At 38.8% G+C, this 19,518-nt stretch overlaps 1 protein-coding gene across 2 annotated transcripts in view; it reads left to right on the forward strand.

Annotated features, from left to right (window-relative positions):
* Positions 1-19,518, forward strand: part of ROBO1 (roundabout guidance receptor 1) — a 736,398-nt gene that overhangs the window by 156,327 nt on the left and 560,553 nt on the right. Inside the window, exon 1 of one of the 2 annotated variants that reach the window (XM_054805419.1) lies at positions 8,582-8,622. The exons of the other annotated variant lie outside the window; for it this stretch is intronic. Coding sequence (XP_054661394.1) covers positions 8,607-8,622 — 16 coding nt within the window. The 5' untranslated portion in view covers positions 8,582-8,606. Of the gene's footprint in view, positions 1-8,581; positions 8,623-19,518 lie in introns of those variants that run through there. 2 annotated transcript variants of the gene reach the window in all.

Here is a 19,518-nt window from a genome sequence, read left to right on the forward strand (position 1 = left end):
GACTGTTGAGGGTCCTTTGGGGTAAACTAATATGTTAATACAACATTTTTTTCAGCGATACTTTTGACAGTGGGTCTGAATTCATCGAGTTATTGGGGCATTTAACCAATTTTCTAACAAATTCTCAATTTCATTGGTTAGAAATTATGACTCAAGGAGCATCTTGTAATGAAGACATGCTGAGAATTTTGTTCTATTTATGAAAGCTTACAGCTCATGCATGTGAAAGCCAGGATATACCCTTGTTTTGAAGCTACTTTGTAGGATCTTCAAATCAATCATACTTGAGCCTAGAAGTTTTTAGTATCTCCTGTCTAAAGAATTCCTCCTGCAGCTTTCTGGTTACTTTATATGAGAAGAGCTAACAGGATGAAATTAAACCAGATTAAAATATCCTGTTGGTACATTGAGCAGTACAGTATAGCACAGATCTCCAGGAAAAGGGTGGATCAGGAAATTGTCCATCGTATCTCTTTGGTGATACCACGCTTTCACATTTCCTTCAGATTTGGATCCTTTTTGGTCTCTGTGGTAACTAGAAGATTAGGGACATAAAAAATATGTCTGTCTTTCCCTTTGAAAAGGAACAAAAAAAGGCATCGTTGGAAAGACAGTGTGGTCATGATGTTCTTCATTTCTTAGCACCTTTAAAATGTCAATGATACTTGTTTTTCTCTCCTATTTTGAAGAGAGGTGAGCAAATCCTGTTTGTCAGCTTTCTTTTTAATTTTAATATTTTGAACGATAATTTCATCTTTCACACACTTTCTTCGTCCAAGCATACAACAAGTTTCCATGGTACGTGGACTGCTTGTCCTCAAAGAGCTTCTTCAGCTACAGCCCAAACAGCATTAGAGCATGCTGAAGCTCTGCAGTAGTTCACCTCTGAACTGTAATCCACAGACTTTCAATGTTTTTTTTCTGCTTTCTGGAAAATATGATCCTGTCTGCTGCTATTTATGTGTTGTATACTTACAAAGTGAAAAAAACCACTGCTTTGTTTTGCTTTCTGTCAGATGTGGCTCATAACCTTAACAGCTAACTTTATGTTTGTAGAATAGGATCTTTGCTCCTTTTTGCGCTGTCAAATGAGAAATTTATTTATGTTATAAAACATTCCATGTTCAACATTTTTATTTTCTAGTTTGAAGCAACTTATAACCAAAAGAAAAAATCTACTATGTAAAAATCAAGGACAGAATGCTCATTTTTGGTGTGTTTACAAGTTAAGAAAATTGCCTACTGCTAGTACAGAAGGTCCTTATCCCATAAGTCAGGTCTTTGTGAATGTATTCTTGCAACCATTCAAGTCAATTGATTTTATCAGGGTTCAGCCATCCAAAAATACCTCGTACAGTCTGAATTTTATAACACTCAGCACCCAGTCTTGTCTTTATTCCTTTCACAGTAACTTCTCCAGTCATATCTGTATTCTTCACGGATAAATAGGATTATTTGTTTTTAAGTCAAAATCAACATACCTATTCAGAACTGTCAAGTCTGGATACATTATTTATGCAGTAGTAAAAACTCTGATGGATAAGTATGTTCAACTGTGTATTGAGATGGCAAAACACAGCTCTGTTATTTTTGTAGTCGGCTGCAGACAATTTTTACATTTCATGTGGAAATTTGCATCTCAAAAAGAGGAGATGATGTGTTTGCCATGCAGTAATCTCAAATCCTTTGTAGTTGCATTTTTGCATTCCCAATTGCTTTGTCATTTTGAATCACAATTTTTAATGTATGTATCTTGATAATTGTCCACATTCAGGAAAAAAGAAATAAAAAATGATTGCATAATTACCACTAATGGAAAGGAGGAAAAAGACACTGAAAAAATAATTTTCAATTTCCATCTTACAATAGGCTTAAAAATGTTTTGATATCCATTTTAATGATGCTAAAATAATAGATTTTTGTGCTGTTGTTCAGAGAAGTGGAATATTTTCACTGTGAGAGACCGCAAGCGCCCCTCAGTAAGAGCACACTTCTAACCTTTCTCCAGCACTGTGGTCTAGAGCAAAATGCTCAGTGTGTTTAAACAAACACACAGTCTGTATTTTGCAGGAAACTTGAAGCAAACATGATGTAACTCTAAAGGGGTACAAGGTAAAAGAAGGGAGGGAGTATTTTGCCTTCAGTTCAGATCAACAGAGTGGTTTACGGTGAAGCAGCAGACCAAAAAGGAGCCATGCCAACAAGTAAAGCTTGTCTTGTGCGGATTTCTTTCTCCTTCCTCACCCAGCACATATGTCTTCCAGTGACTGCAGATGCAGAAGCATGCAGACTTCTTTTTTCATATTTTCTCTGTCCTCGTTGTTCCTTTAGAGCCTCCCGGAACAGATGACATTTGCAGGCATCCATTTATTTTCTGTGCTACGCCAGCCTTTCTCCCATAGCGCTCAGAACATTTAAAGAAGGGTATGAAAAGGGTCCTGTTGTCAGCTCGTACTGGCTGATTCCCTCAACGTTAACAACTTGTTTACTGCTATGAACTACTGGAGTTACCTCTTAGCTCAAGTGGCAGACATATATATTGTTTCTTAAATGTTTGCACCTCAAATTCTGCTGATAGTCCTGTAGGGAGAAGAGCAGCAGCATAAACCAGAGGTTGTCCAGGCTTTTTTGGCATGGGAATGAACATGAAAGGGCTGGGAGGGAAGAGATGCCCAAGGAGAGGCAGCGGACAAACGCTCCACTAAAGGGTGTGATGGGAAGGGAAAATGAGAAGGAAAGAAAAGGAAGTAAGATATGATTATCTTTTTTTCTAATTCTTGGGTAGAAATGGCTCTTTAAGAAGGTAAAAGATAGGGCACCAGAAAAGACAGCTAAGAATTTATATCGGTACTTTTCTCTATTCTAGTCAGTAGTAATTAAAGAGCCTTATTTTGCCCCAGCATGTTAGTATTAAAAGACTGTAAATTCAAAGTGTAAATTACTTTATTGTTTTTCAATCCTTGCAATCCTTTCATCATCACATCCCAAACATAATCAACGTATACAATTGTACCTTGCATACTGTATGTATATATATGTATGTATGTGCTACAACCTATTGGGCCGCAGCTGTGAAGGAGTTCCTGCCGACAGTTTCACAGGCTCAGGTGCATCTTTGGCTGATTCAAGCCACTTAAATATGTTACTAATTCCAAGCTGCAGTTACAAAACTGTAAATAAACAAAGCTCTGACTGCAGTGTTTGGCTATTGGTAAAAATATGTTTTTGAAATCAATTTATCATCATTGGATTCCATTTTGCATTCTTCCATGTGGGCAAGAAAATCCAATGAGATCTATTTTATTTCCAGAATGAAACAAATACATTTATATAACTGACTCTCCAAGGTGTCAGCAATGCGTCTACTCAGTATTCAGTCTCCATTACTCTAAACAGCTTAAGTTTCTTAATTTATGACATCAATACTACTGGCATCTTTTTCAATTGTTAGAAACATTTGTAATGTTAATTAAGAAAAAAACTGTTTTGACAAAATAATCAGCTTACAGACAAAATTTGCACTTAAAGATATGTTCTGTCTTTTAAAAGAATGAAATTAGCTAAATAATAAAAAACTTCCAACTTGTTTTCCTAGAAATGTTATTGCCTTCTTCAATAAGTTCACGAAGACAATATGTGCTACTTTTTATAAAAACAGCCGTATTCTGCCCTTGTTAACAGCATTTTCTGAAATACTAGACCTGCAGATGCATGGATCAGTCAGTAAAGATAAAAAATATATCTTATGCTTCATTAAATATTGTAGTTTGTTTGCCGATATTTCTTTTGATATTATTTGTTTTCCGAAACTCTTCCGTAGCCTACAAGCATTTCACAGATCAGTAGTCAGAAATGAGATTTTGATGTTCAACCCTAACTCTGCTGCTAGACATTGCATATTCTATGTGAAGGTCAGGTTACCGTTGACTCATAGTATCTACTTGGATATACAACGTACAGAATATTTCTGTTTCTTCTGCTTTGGGGATGCTCCCCACCCCTGCTCCTCTCACCTGGCGGTTGTTGCCTGAAGGACTAGTTTTCTTATTAGTGAATTGAGATGTAATGTAGTTCAAGATGCTTCTCTTGAAATACTTGGGCTCTGGTCAAATACTAGGTCATAGAGAATACAAATAAGAAGATTCTGTAAACTTGTCTCCGCTCACAATATTGTTGTGGGTGGGTCCTTGCATGCTGCCTTGGTTCCAGTTGCCTCGGCCGCTCTGACTGGGAGCCAGCTCCGCACCGTCCCCCGAAAGCTGTTCTCCCCTGCCCAGGAGGTGAGCAGGCAGCTCCCAGCTCTGCTGCCTGCAGGTTATCACTTTTTGAAGACTTACATGGAATTTCTATCCCTGAAGTGAAACTATTTCTTCATTAAAGATTCTAGGCATATTTTTAGGAAGAAAGGAAAGAATGAATCAAGATTCGGTATGTTTCTGTTAAGATAGATAGGCAATCTCTTAACAGCAGAAGTTTCACAAAAGACAATTTTGAATGTGATGTATTCCTTTGGAATCCGTATTCCGCTGTCTTTTAGTAACTATGTGTAGTTTAGGATGATCCTGATACTTTGACTACATCTGGACTATGGCTGGTGCAGTTTTAGGGAAGAAGCAGAAACCTGAAGGGTTGTCCCAACTCCTACCAGCTGCTGTGCCACCTGCGAGCTGAACCTAGGCAGGCGCAGGCAGCGATCTGGCATCCTCTGAGCAGAGATGCAGCATTCCCCGATTCCGAAGGCAAGGAGAGGTGGAGTGTGAATAGCAGTTACTTCCTACGGACTTTGTGCCACTCGTAAACAAGTAACATACAGAAGAATGAGCAATAACAAGATGTAAAAGTGTGTCAGTATCTAGGTCAGTTTTTCTTCTCTTTCACTTGTTGACGTGGTCGAAACACTCAGAGATCATAGACAAAGAATTTATTTATAAACCAATGCAAGGGCAAAGTACAGAGATCAAAATGAAATCCAGAGAAATCTCCTGGCAAACTGAAGAAAATGTTTGTATCTATTTTTTATGAAGTGGTTTCTAAAATACTGTGCTGGAATAAACAACTTATTTTAAATGTTTCTGTAAGTTGTGACTTTTTTCTCCTTGTAAATTAAGCCCACCAAATTCTGGAGTAAACCCAGTGGTAGTTTTTCCCCTGACTGACTTAGGGCTAGTTTTACACCCCAGCAAGTAGGTTGGCTGGCTGACCCTTTCCTTCTCTTCCCTTCCTGTTGGTGCTCTTGAACAGATGGCACTGATGGAAAGCTCTGTTCTCTTCTCCATGCTGCTGATCATCATCAGACATAACGGGCTGGAGCCCTGTAGTGGGTGGAGATAATGGTAATTTGCAGGCAACTGGAAAGATGGGTATTGCTTGATTTCCTTTCTTATTTCAGTCAGTTTCTATGCTTTGCTGACTATTTTTAGCCGACTGTGCACATTCCAACATCTCTAGCTTTTCACAGCGCTTCACAGCTGATGGTAGTATCTTGTATAATTCAATCCTTCCATGAGTTGTTTCTTTGCTCCTAGAAATTGCATAGGTGTCTTATCTAAATGATTAAAGCAACTCTTAAAGAACACTATTGATTTAAAACATTTAGGGATTTGGCTCACCCTTTAAAAGCCATCAGTCTAAAAACAAAGGATAGAGGTCTTGAAATAGAGGCACGATGCTAGATACATTTATTTTGAAAATGATGACAGAGAATGTTAAACAGGAATTGGGGAGGTTGCCAAATCCAATTGGGAAGAACACTGTGGGGAAAAGGGAAGGATATTAAAAGGGAAAGAGGGAGGCAGAGTAAAAGCCATAAATTTTTCATCATTCTAGCAGAGCTGACTCAGGACTTCTCATCAATGAAGGCAAAAATAAATTTTGCTTTCCCAGCTTCTGTGGAGTAGAGCTTTGACAGAGTGCTGGCTGAAGAGCAAAGAGAAATTTTTTAGCTTTATGCTGGCTGTGCCAAGAGCCATTAGGTAGGCAAAAGCCGTAAGGGTAGCACCTGCTCCTGTGGGTGGAAAATCGAAACTGAGAAATGCATCCTGCCCAGCAGTGTCTGCTACCACCACTGGTCCTAACCTCTCCCTTTGACTAGTCCTGGACTAGTTTTCCAGGACTGTGGTGCAGGCTAACAACTCAGCAGAGCCATACCTGTTCTTGCCAGGGAGAGGGAGGGCCTAGGCAAGCTTTCCTTGTCCCTTTCAATGCTGTCTTCGTATGAGTCAATAAAATAAATAATACCTAGCATAAACAATTTTGTTGGTTTAGAATTTACATTCTGAGGCCTAGGTAAATAACTGTCAAATGATGTTGAATCCTGTTGTATTTGGCCCAGGACCTCTTCTTTATCATGTTGTTCATGTAGGTCATGAATGGTCTTGCATGGGTTACCACAAGCTGTGATCATGGCTTCTCTCACCCGTCATTTTCAGTGGATGTGTAAGAGTTAATGGGACAACAGTGAAGAGCAGAAGATGTTGAAGCTGCAGACAGCCATAAGAAATGACAGAGAAGCTATAAATCCGGTGATTAAAGGGATGAAACCTCCTTTTGTTACGGGGCTTTAACGTTATGCTTATTTTAATCCTTGGCTATTGCTGGAGGCTAATGCAGTAATTCAGAACCCACCAATTTTAATGAGTTTGTGGAGATTTTGGGCTGAATGCTAATATTCCTTATCCTTGTTATATTCAGAACCAGTTGGCTTGAAAATCATTATTGTCATGATTGAGTTTTAGAACAGAAAGAGGATGACGTGTTTTAGTATGTTGTAGTAATGCCTTCTTCATATATGCCTTGTGATAAGGTAATTAAAGTAACAAAACATATTAGGTATTCCTCTGCCACGATGTTACTGCAAAGAAGAGCTTTGTTTTAACAGACTAACAAACAAAACAAGAGATGTGAAAGTTTTACATTGATTTTAGTTGTAAAGTTGCCATACATGCACATTCACCATGAAGCAAAGTCAGCAGAAGACTGAAGTACCACATAAATCTTTTACTAGCTGGAAAGCACAAAGAATGTCAGTAGGGCTAATGTTGTGGCCTCTCACCCCTTCCAACCTCCCATGAAGTGTGTTAAATAAAGGTATTTTGTTTGAGTTCTGGATACCAGAAATAAAAATTAATCCATGAGAGAAGACTCTATGTTTTGAACATTAAATGTTGGGTTGTAGTATCTTTGGATATAATAACATTGTATTTGGGGGAGCTAGATGATTAAAAAACATTTTTGGGAACAGCCCTGCATTTAATACATTCTTTTTAAAGTGCAATAACTCTTGAAGGTAAAATGTTTTAAAGCATATTGATTGGGGGGGGGGGGGGGGAAGAAAAGCTATTTTAGAGGCTTTTTGAGACATCCAGCCTTTGAAAGGTCTATTGAACAAGGAGTTTTTTTCACCCACCTTTGTAAAGCAGTATAGCTGCTACTCTAAATTTATCAGGATATGAAACATTGATCATGACCCATGAAATGTTTTATCCAACTCAAAGTACTTTGTGTACACAGAATGGCTTTTATTTGTTCCTCAAAGGGGCTGTTTGCAGACTTTCTTAATAGTCCTTGGGCCGATCATTGTGTTACTAAAAGGGACTTGCAAGTAACAACTTGTGTTTCCGCGTTACTTAGTGACAGACAGAAATGAGAAAGCACTTTTGCTTGTTATGTTTGAAAACCTGATTCTCTGAAGATGTAAGGTGCTAAGGAAGTGTTATAAGAGCAAATCAGGTAATGTTTATATACATTTTACACAGTCATCATCAGTTCATCGCTTAATCAATTACTAACACAGTCATCAGTGAAAATTTCACAGGCCACACTGGAGTTATTTCTGCACTGAGCTGCAGTGGTGAAATTCAGATCTAGTATGACTGTCATCTTAATTCTTGATTACAACGGGCTTAATCCTGTGTATTTACTTCTTAAGCCTGAACTTGGAATCGCATCTTTTTTCCTTTCTTTTGCATTCAAGTGCAGACAAGCTTTCTAAGATTTATCCTTTTCTTCTCATATAACTCATGAATTTATGAAGCTTATGTGTGGACAGTCTTTAGTATTGTTCACCTAAAGCTGTGAGGAAATGAAGGAGATGGCAGGGATGCTGGAGGTCAGGACCCTCTCCCCACACTGACTGCAGTATTGAGTATCATCACCTTCATTTTTCATTGGAGCATTTCACACCAGACATCTTCACCCCCAATGTTCTGCAGATACAACTCTCACATTCTCCTCTGCAGAAGTAACCCAAAGACAGGATGGCCCTGCCAGGAAGTTCTAATCACACTAAAGAAATAAAAACTTTGACTGAGCAAGCCATCAGGCTGTTTAAGACCCAAGCTGCTAACCCTGCTCTGCCTGTATCTGGCTTGCAGAGAACCCAGAATTATTTTAGACACCTGCAGAGATTTCACTTAGTTTTCTCTGTGTGGGGGTGTGTATGTGTATGTGCATGTGCTGTTTTCACGTTTTTTTCATGTTTCTCCAGGGTTTTTTGTGGATGAAATGTTTTTGGTGCACTGAAGATTTTCTACTCTGTATGAATCATTTGTCAGAATCAACAGAAACATCAAGTACCTTGGTTGCTCCTTCATAACTCTGGATTGTAAATGGCACCTTTCCAAGGTGATTTACCAGATAGATAAGATGAAGGTATAAATGGCTAAGTGAGAAATCAGAAGAAAATATGGTTTGTTCTTTGAAATGAGGGCAATTGCCACCTGGATATTACTAAAGTTACTGGTGGTGTATTTATGTCTGCTTTTGAGCAAGAATATAAAAGCAGTCACCATAGTATGTGTTTTCATTTATCCTTGGTTCGGATGTTACGATAATTGCTCCTAAAGTTTCATGATCCATACCTTTCTGGTGTGCAGATCAGTTCTGCTACATGATGCTCCTTCATGAATAAACTTACAGGAGCTAGTCGAAAGGGCAGGGGCTGTGTCAGTACTGCTCTTCTTTGCGAACACGTGAGCCTAATGCTTTGTGATATATGTAGGTGGTTTGGGGTTTGAAGTCTGGGCATTATTGACCTCAAACCACTAAAGCCTCAATTCACCTAGGTCATCTAACTGTGGTATTGCTTCACATCTCAATCACGTCAAAGTAAATTGACACTGTTGACAAAAGCGATGGTTGTGTTCTTCCCAGTGCTCCCTACGAGGCATGCCTTCTGCTTCCCTTGAGCCAGCTTTAATGTTTGTGAAGCTACACGGTCAGTCAGCTCAAAGAATTGATCAGACTAGTCCCGATAAACCCTAAAAAAGAAGAAAAGTTAAAAAACCCCCTCAAATTTCTCAGTCAGATCAGCTTATCGCATATTGGCGTAAGCCTTATGAAATAGTTTTGCTTCTGTATTAATAGATGATATTTTGTTATATGTTTGCTGATATAAAAGTCATAATACATTAAAAATTGCAGATACTATTTGCCTCTAACACACTTCTGTGAAGCAGGGGTAACTCAGGTAATTTAGGTCCAATAAGCACGTATGAGTGTATGTTAGAAGGCAAATGTACATGTGTATACAAACACACACAAACACAAGCATACACATTCTAATACTATAAATGCACAGAACCAGATTTAAGGAATGTTTTAGATAAAATTTTGAGGTAAAAGTTCAAGAAATACAAGGTGACTCTTAGAAAACTGGGCTAGAGGAAACATTGAGTAATCATCTGAGGATGCTAGCAAGTTTTTTAGGGCCTTATCAGTCAACATAACCTCAGCTTACAGGATGCTCATTAATCCTTTTCCTAGAGCAGGCAGAAGCTTTAGCCACAAACTGCAGACAGGAGAAAAGAAAAGAGGGAGTTGCTAGAAACAAAACAAAGCTTGAGGACTTCCATTCATCCAAATATTTATCAATGACATTGTGGCCCCAAGTCGTTCACGGTGTCCATAAACAATCCCATATACTGAAAGAATTCAAACATATTGTAAATTTTCTTTTTTTGTGAGACAATCCAGGGATACCAGCCAGTTAAACTTTGAAGCCTGTCTCTTGGATTGATTTCATCCAGGTAAATCAAGTAAAATGTTTAGTTTGTGCCAGCACTCGGAAAAGGGTCGTGGGACAGGGTGAACTGAAATGTGTTAGCTAATCACAACCTCCCTTCAGCCCCTCTTTCTAAACTAAATAAAACCTCAGTGGGTGAAGAATAAAGCAATCACACCAAATCCATCAGAACCTGCAGAGGTATCAGTGACACCTTGCTGTCAGCAGTATCAGAGGCCGTTGATAACATTAACATGGACACCTGACCTTTGTCCACAGCTGATGGAAATCTTTGATCAAGGGTACAAGTGTTGTACTGAACTGACTCGTGTCTGAAATCAAACTGAAATGGTAAAAAAACCCACAAAACAACCAACTTTAGAGGTATCTGAAGTTGCCCTAAATATAATGCTATGTAAATGTGTTAAATATAACCTACCTTCTGTTGGAAGACATGCTAAAGGAATTAAAATAATCATATTCTTATATGAGCACATTTTCCCGAGGAAAATTCAGGTACAGTTCCATTTTTAACTCTTTCAAAATATCCTGATAGTGTGTTAAACTGTCTTTGAAGTTCTTGATTCTCCTCTTTAGCTTCATTAAAATCTATTTTCTAGTTCTCTAATGTTTAATTAAATGTGTAATTCAGGCTTCCTGATTTTCTTTTTGGTTCAAAAGGAAAATACTGCTCTCTTAAATATGTATTGGAAAAAATGATTAAATTTATTGTTCTTTGAAGGTTAATATTTTAATTACTCTGCATTTAAAGAATGTGAGTGATTTGATAGTGAAATATGAAGCAACCAAGGGATTCTATTTACATTGTATCTGATACTAGTAGTAGCAGTCATAGGTGAAGATTTTCATATATGTATTTCCCATAACCTGGGTTTTTCAATAACAAAGAGCTAAAAATTCTAAAATACCATTTTTGAATGGCTAGCAAAAAATTTTAGCTTTGACAAGGATCTAGAAGTCTATGTAATATTTATTTTATTTTTCCCAAGTGAACACATGAAACTGACTAATATAGTAAGGCTCTACAATTTGCAGTGCATGAGCCTGATTTACTAGAATTAATTACCTAGGGTTGTTTGTCAAATGTAGCTCTTTACAGAATATATTCAGTGTTTATCATGATAAACTATTCACATCGTGAATTTAATAAATCATTACATTGCAGACATTAAAATATCACTGCAAAATCATAAATAGAAAGTAACTTGTACTTTATCGCAGATTCCACAAGAGGGCAACATGTACCAGGCATTTAACTACAATGATATTATTAAAATCCTTTCATTATTCAACAGACTTGGATGAAGTTCATTGATTTTGTATTTAGCATTCTTCTGTATTAATTTGTAGTGTTATCTAAACCTTGCACATTGATAGACGTTAATAGAAACCAATCCTATTTTATATGGTACTGAACATGGGCGTTGTTATGTGTACTTATAATTAATTACAATTAAGGCTTAATATGCGTTTCATTTATCACTTGGACTGTCTTAATGCAAGCATTCTTGTATCGAAATGGCTTCATGCCTAATGGAAGCATGTAGTGTCTGTTAGAAGGTCACACATTAGCAGAGCGTATGCTAAATTCACATTGGAGCAGGTTAACGGCAATGTTGGAAGGTTACTTGAAGTGGAAAAAACCCAAAACCCCACCATGTTACACAACTGAAGGATATAATCTTTGCAGACTATGTTTAAAAAACAGCTTGTTAAGGTGGAAGTGTAATTTTCATCTGAGTATTCCCCTTGCATTAGGTCACTAGGGCAGGAGCCTGCATTTCTTATACACACTGGGTAGGACTTTTCTCTGCGAGTAATCACAATGAAATCAATTACACTCTTAATAGAATAAGGGTGGTCCAACCTGGTCCGAAACAATTAAATCAGTACTGGATGACAGTGACATCTGATCAATGGCATTGGCATAAAATTCGCCGTCTCATCAGTTTCTTGAGACTCACAAAGCTCACGTCTAAGGGCTGAGCTTTTTTATTTCTCTCCTTCCAAAGAATGAGAAAGTTAGCTTTGAAGTAGAGCTATTTTAGGGGAATTGACACATTGATATTTAAGTGTCAAAATGGGCATTATTGCTATACAGTATGGTCATAAAAACTGACCAATACAATAGGATGCTCAAACTCTGGAAAATAATTTCTTTAATATATGTGAAATACTTCATTTTTCACAGACTTGTCTCTTCAGCCTGACTGTATGATGTAGAACTTGCTGTAACTTACAGAATGTCTGGCGCTTTATATCAGTACTTAGGAACAGACATAGTCCTCATTGCCTTCGCAGAGCACTCAAACTGATTTCTTCCTCCTTTGTAGTAGTATCACTGAAATGGGCAAAACTTTGCTGGAAAAATAAATGCTACCTATCCAAAGTCTCCAGAAGCAGCAGACAAAGAATACTGGGTTTTATGTTTTATTTTGCTTTGAGTAATGCTTAATGGAACAAAAATAATAAACTATATACCATTCAATATGCTAGGAACTCACTGCTTTAAGTCAACCATGTGATAAAACAGCAAATGTATGTGGAGAATGAATACCCTGACTTGGAAAACAGAAGACACAATGCATACCCAAATAAGCCTGTATATATCTAAACTGCAGTCACAGAAGTTATTTATATTTGAATCAGCCTGTGGTGAGCTCTATGCTGTCACAACTGATTGACTACTAAAACCCAAGCCAGATAAAGATTGGCTGGTTTATCTCTCAGCTACACAGCCCTGACTACAATGTAGACATGATTAACTCTAGCATACCTATTTTTCTGTATTTATCTTTGTTGTCTGAGAGTCTTGACGTAACCTGTTTTCTTTTTCTGTTTAAGGGTTATTTTTCCTCTGCTTTGTCCTGGAGTAGTGTGAATCAGAGGCATTAGGGTTTGTCTCAAGTAGCTAACACCTGCTTTTGCAATCTGCTGGCCCACTGAGCAGTTGCCTGCATGTTCAAACAGCATTTCCAGCAAAAGTGGGAGTTCTTCTGTCCTTAGGTCTTCCAGATGCGCATCTGCTGAATAAAGGACTCCCCTGCTTGCATGTCCTTTCCTATGTAGATAAGTTCTTGATGCTATTGCTTGTCCCATCACTGCACAACAAAACAAAAGTATAGTTTGTCTTTATAATTTTACTAAGAATCAGAATGTGATGACCATAACTCTGAACAGTCTCTAGATCCAGCTCCCTTTCTTTGGTATTTTAGCCACTTTCGGCTTTCGTTTCTGTCATGATTATCCTTTGTGCAGTGATGGATTAAGTCGAAATGAGCTTCATTTGAGTTTCTCACTAAGATGTTCTTCCAGATTCAAAACTTGCCCTGTGCTTCTAAAGAAATCAAGATAGCTTTGTTTCCAAGCTGTTACCACTGATACCCTTGATCAGCTTTAAAAAATTTGTAGCACCACATTTGAAGCTGGATGATATAGAAAAACTTTATTAGGTGTGTTTTATTCTTACTAAGAAGTTTTTTAAGTCAGTACTAGTAAAATTTGAACCATTGATAGGTGAAGTGTTTCTTGTAGTCCCTGTAAAACATTTGGTTTCATTTTTCCACATACAGTTTTTTATATTCCAAGTGCCATCTTGAATAAGCATGCACTGAAATTAAAAACCTTTGTCTGACCTTGCAAAAGCTGCATGTCCATGAAGCTGTCGGTCTTCCTGGGAAGAGAGTGCTGATATCACTGATGCCATTGAGCATATCATGCTATAAAGTCTTATTTCATACTGGAGATGATGGGAGGGGGGGAGGGAATGGGTGGAGCAGCACTCCTGTGTCCTGCAGTATGCATCCAGCTCTCAGTGCATCACTTGAGCCCTTTCAAGGTTATGGATAGCCTGAAATATATATTGTTACACTAGGAAAGGATACGATCCTTTTATTTTTCTTATCTGGGAAACCTTTCCTGATGGCAGGTCAAGGGTGTCCCAAGAGTAATGCAATCTCCTCGGAAATTTCAAAGAACTTGATGATTATCTGCAATTGACTGAGGACATCTGTGCTGGCATTCTGACACCCTACCTAATTGATTATCCCAGATTTGCGCAGCTACGTTCAAACCCAGGGCTCCAGCTGAACAGATGCCATGGCTAACACCCCCTCACATTTCATCAAAAAGTTCCACAAGTGGTTTGTTGTCTGTCAGAGCAGGGAATGTGTTCATACACTGATTGTATTTATCAGATTTTTCTTTCTGTAGTTGGAAAAACCTTATACAACTTCAGCCAGTAACCTAGAGGCATAACTGCTGGGTTATTAATAATACCTGTGGCAAAACCTTCCTTACCCCTGGCTATCAGATAGCAATATTAAAATGTGAATTTGTCCTTTAAGTCAGAAGGTGTTGAAGGTTCTGAGGGCTGTGCTTGGAAAGGTCCCTTGGCTCTTCCCCCAGAGACTTTGTTTCTTCAGTTCTCTGAAAGTACCAAAATGTTCGGGAAAACCTAATAGTGCATCCTCATATCTGTGTTTTTCAGTGGGGTGGTCACTTTGACATTGACTGCTGTAGCAGTAATTCTCCCTTCTTGTCTCTGCAGTTGACCACAGGCTCTGATTTTATATAAAGATAAACAGTTTAAGCAAATTCTCATAGCCTCTAGTCAGTGTATCCCCCCTCTATTGCTGACAGATGTTTATCATCACTTCTGCCAGTAGCGAAAATGCCATCGGTCCTTAATATAACATATGGGATCCTTTTCAACATATTTTCCACAGCAATCTATCCAGCAGATGAAAATTAAGTGTGAGCATGTATTACAGTACATTTCTTAAAGTTTGCTAGTACATAAATGGGAAGTCTATCATAATAAATTTTCTGTCTTTAGTTTCAGTAGCAGGTTGTGCTTTTATGGAAAGGAATAGCACTTAATCTGTTGTAAGTTTATGATTCTTGCAGATACAGATCATGTAGTTATGAACGTTACAGAAAATGTCTGTTAAAAGCAAATGAAAAACATGAAGTGAAAAATTGAAACTATTCTTCCCCAACTTATCTAACTCACCTTTAATTTTGGTGACTAAGCACAGAACTGATCTACTTTTGGCTTGACTGAATATCAGTTCTTCATATGAATCATGGCTGTAACATCTTTCAAGGTACTTTCTGTGAAAATGATTGGGTGGACATCCACAGCATAGCAGGAGTTCATATTTTATACTTCACTGCAGGCTAAATTGAGTTTTACAGCTGATCTTTGCTTAATGTATTCTGACTTTCTGTCCTGATTATCAGAACTAGGTTGTCTTTCAGGTGATACAAAGCCTACCATCTGGGTGAAGTCTCTAGTTAAAGTGGGGTTTGTGGATTATTTCTGTATTTGCAATCAGGTCACTGCAGTGCAGGTATGTTCGTTCCTTGCTCACAGCTGCTGAGCTCTCTGTACCTGTTTCCATCTGTAGATTGACTGTATCATTACTTGCCAAAATCCATCCTGCTGTCTCTATTTTAGTGATGGGTAAGAGCTAAAATGAAAAGAAGATTCAGTTTCCTTCCCATCATGTAAAATGTGCTGTGAGAAGGGCTCTGCTCACTTTGGCTGTTTGATAGGTAATAACCTTAGGTTGATCCGCTTTAAAATTAGAAATTAGCGTACAGAAATGTCCACAATAGCAAGAGAAACAGAAGCCTCTTACAACTAGCTTATTTCACTGTAATAGAAAATATCTGTTCCATCTCATTTTTCTGCTTTGGAGCAGATTAAATTATATTTTGGCAGACATGATCTGAGATTTTCTCCTTATTAATATCTCAAGTTAATTCGTCTTGCAGCATATTTTCTAGAACACTTCCTATGCCGAGCAATGCTCAGTTAATGGTTTAGTTCCACCCATTTATTTCGGTTTAGGCCTTCTCATTGATTAGGAAATTTTTTATGTTCAGCAATTACATTTGACATTGGTGTGTGCTGATATAAAGGAGCTCGGAGGAGCAAGAATGGAAGTTGCCTTCAAAAGATGGCCACCCGGGAACTTATGACCTTCTTCACTTGCATTGCAAGAGAATGGGAAGGAAAATCCCACTTGTAAAACAGAAAATAAAAAGTTAGAGCATGACTTTGTGCTGTTATTTTGGAAAATGCAGTAAGTACTCTCCTGACCGTTTTACTGTACTGCTTCTGCTCCAAAATGCCATCCAACCATTCACTTACATAACTAAAACGTTGAGAGGGAGAGGGAGAGTTTGCCCAGAAAAAAACCCAAGGATTTTTCTGTGTTTATAGACTTAGCTAGTTGCAGCATTTCAGATTTCAGTAACTTTTGTTCAGATTTGAGTTCTTAATGTGGTCCTCCTCTACTTGAAGCCTCTACTTGTGGACCTTAATGCAAGGAAACGCACAGTTTGATAGCAGCTAATGTCCCTATTCCAAAAGCAGGTTGGTGTTACCTCTCAGGTGTTCTTATGATTTGTTCTGGAAGAGACAAATAGACACAACAGATAATTTTATTTCCTTTTTAGTTCTTAATGCATTGAAATGTTTACAGAATTGGCTAAGAACAGGGGAATTCCCTATAAGCTGTGGGTTTTCCTCCATTTAGACTCTCCACACGTCAAGTCCAGGTCAGTGCAAAGAGAATAAATATACTTCCCTTCTCACAGATGTTGTCATAAGTACATTGAAAAAGTGATACGGTGGTTAGATACTATAGTAAGGGGAGCCATGAAAGTCAGGAAAGTAGGTAAGTAAAATTCTAAGAAGAACTTTAGAGAAAAAGGAAAAAGAATGATCTCAGGAATATCCTCCAGCTGCTTTGTGCTGTTCTTACACAGGAACGCAGGGGCAGACGTAGCTTACCACGCCTGGGTACTCAGTGCAGCTCAGGATGGAAAGGGGCTGCCAGTGGATTCTCGTAAACAGGCACTGTCCCCAAGCACGGCGGGAAAAGCTGCGAGCACGCGTGCAAAATGCACTGTATCTGAGGATGACAAAGATTGTTTTATTTGGTTAAGGCATGCACATGACTGGAAAGGGACAAAAGGGAGTAGGCTATTTAATCAGTTTACTTTAGCTGTCTCGTGCAGGGGTTAGGAGGCAGTGGTCATTATTCAGCCTCCCAAAGAGATTCAGGTCAGCGTAAGAGGGGCAAAATGGTATATAATACCATTTCAAATAGTAGAAGGTCTACCAGTAACATTTTTTTTGCCTTTTGTCTGCGTTACTATCACACAAAAAGGGAACCATCACGACATTGATATTAACTGTTAAAAGTAGGAATTGTTACCTGCCTTTGCTGCCTGTTCTGCGAAAGATGAGATACTTAACTGAGTCTCTGGCAGTTTTGACCCACTGCTAAGCAGTTGTGGTTCCCGTAACAGAGTTGGCCAGTCAAACCTGAAGCATCCTGCAGATGTTGGCCTTAAACAACAATGTCGAGGAAAGGCACTTTAGTCGCAGTCAAAATATGCGAGTCAACCTCTAAGTTTTAGGGGAAGCTGCTTTCCCTCACCTACTGGCCAGGAAACAGGAAAAGCCATTGGGAGGGGGAGATGCATTGTAAGGGAGGAACACGCACAGAATTCACATTATAAGGAAGTTTTTCATCTGATGACAAAGCTGGAGGATCTTTCCACTGATATCAAATAGAGATCAGAAATGGATATTTTCTTTGAAATTATAAAATACAGTCCTTGCGTGTTCATAAATGTGCATACATATTTGACTGAATTTCCTCTGAATATTTTAAGAAATTTAAAAAATTAATATTCACAGAATGAAAGATTTGAAACCATTTGTTCAGCTATATGTATTAAAATGAGTTTCAAAGTAAACAGTTTTAATTGACAAATGATAGTGTCTCGAGCTTTCCTCAAAGCCGCTGGTCAGTGAAAAAGCTACTTCAGCAATATTGAACAAAGGATTATCCCAGGGTGTACTGTAAATTGCATTAAGATATCAGAAGGAGTTCACCCAGGCAGCAAAGGTTGCTGCATCCTTGACTGTAATCAGTAGAAAGGAAGCAGTAGCTAAGATTGTATTTGAATTTAGTCAATCTGCAGCAGGAAAAATCCCTTTAGTCATGCATTGATATGGAATATTTCAAGTGTAGCTTGTGCGGTTTGGTTGAGAAGTAATCCTGATTTAAATGTTAAGCTTCTGAGGGCTAGCTTAATTTAAAGAAGATAAACCTTGGGATTGTGTAAGGTATTTACCACAAAGAACATGCTCTGTAGTTGAGATACTACTTAGCAGTTTAAAGAGCCAGAGAAATTTGAAGTTCTGAATGCCATAGAAATGCTGGAGGTCAGTAACACTTTTTTTACACAGTCTGTTTGTATATATGTAAAAAATTAAGAGTGCCTGTTCCATTAGACTAATTCAGGCCTTCAGCAGCATCAATGAAGGCAAGTCCCTCTATCAGCAATGACAGCTTCAGGTAGTAGATCTAGCTTATTTTGTGGCATACCTGGAGGAGCAGTGGTGTAGCAGATGTTTAGCTGCTGAACGCCACAGCTTGAGAGTCCCTCCTCCAGGAAGTACAACACTGCTCCGGGACTCAGGTGTGCTCATTTCTATTCTAGCAAGCAAAGTTAGTGTTTTCCCTTCATACTTCTGTTCCCTTTGTTTGCCTTGCTTAACTGTGTGTGCACAATCTTGTCTAGGATGGCTAGACGTTTCTGTAATATAATCGCAGAATCACAGACTGGTTGAGGTTGGCAGGGACCTCTCGAGGTCATCTCATCCAACACGCCCTGCCTAAGCAGGGACACCTCGGGCAGGCTGCCCAGGACCGTGTGCAGATGACTTTTGAATATCTCCAAGAATGGCGACTCCAGAACCTCTCTGGGCAGCCCATGCCAGTACTCTATCACCCTCACAATGACAAAGTGTTTCCTAATATTCAGACAGTACCTCCTGTGTTTCGGGTTGTGCCCATTGCCTCTGGCGCTGTCACTGAGCATCACTGTAAAGAGCCTGGCTTCATCCTCTTTGTACCTTCCCTTCAGGTATTTCCATATATTGAGAAGATCCCCCCTGAGCCTGCTCCTCCCTAAGCTGAACAGCCCCGGCTCTCTCAGCCTTTCCCCATAGGAGAGATGCTCCAGTCCTTTAATCTTCTCACCGTCCCTTTGCTGGACTCTCTCCAGTAGCTCCATCTCTCTCTTGTACTGGGGAGCCCAGAACTGTGCCCGGCACTCCAGGCATGTCTCACCAGTGCTGAGCAGAGGAGAGGGATGACCTCCCTTGTCCTGCTGGCAACGCTCCTAATGCAGCCCAGGATACCACTGGCTGCCTTTGCGGCAAGGGCACATTGTTGGCTCACGTTCAACTTGGTGTCCACCAGGAGGCCCAGGTCTCTTTCTGCAAAGCTGGAAAAAAGCATATAGAACTTAAAATATTCGTAGAAATTTTGAGCAGATCATTAGCTGGTATAAATTAGTGGAGCTCCATTGAAGTTGATGGTTAATAAGTATGTCAGTGTATAATAATGAAGTCTGAGATTTGCTTGAAACCACTGTGTCCTTTGACCAGAAGTGAAAATCTTTAC

This window comes from Grus americana, chromosome 1 (assembly GCF_028858705.1).
Source record: "Grus americana isolate bGruAme1 chromosome 1, bGruAme1.mat, whole genome shotgun sequence".
NCBI lineage: Eukaryota > Metazoa > Chordata > Aves > Gruiformes > Gruidae > Grus > Grus americana.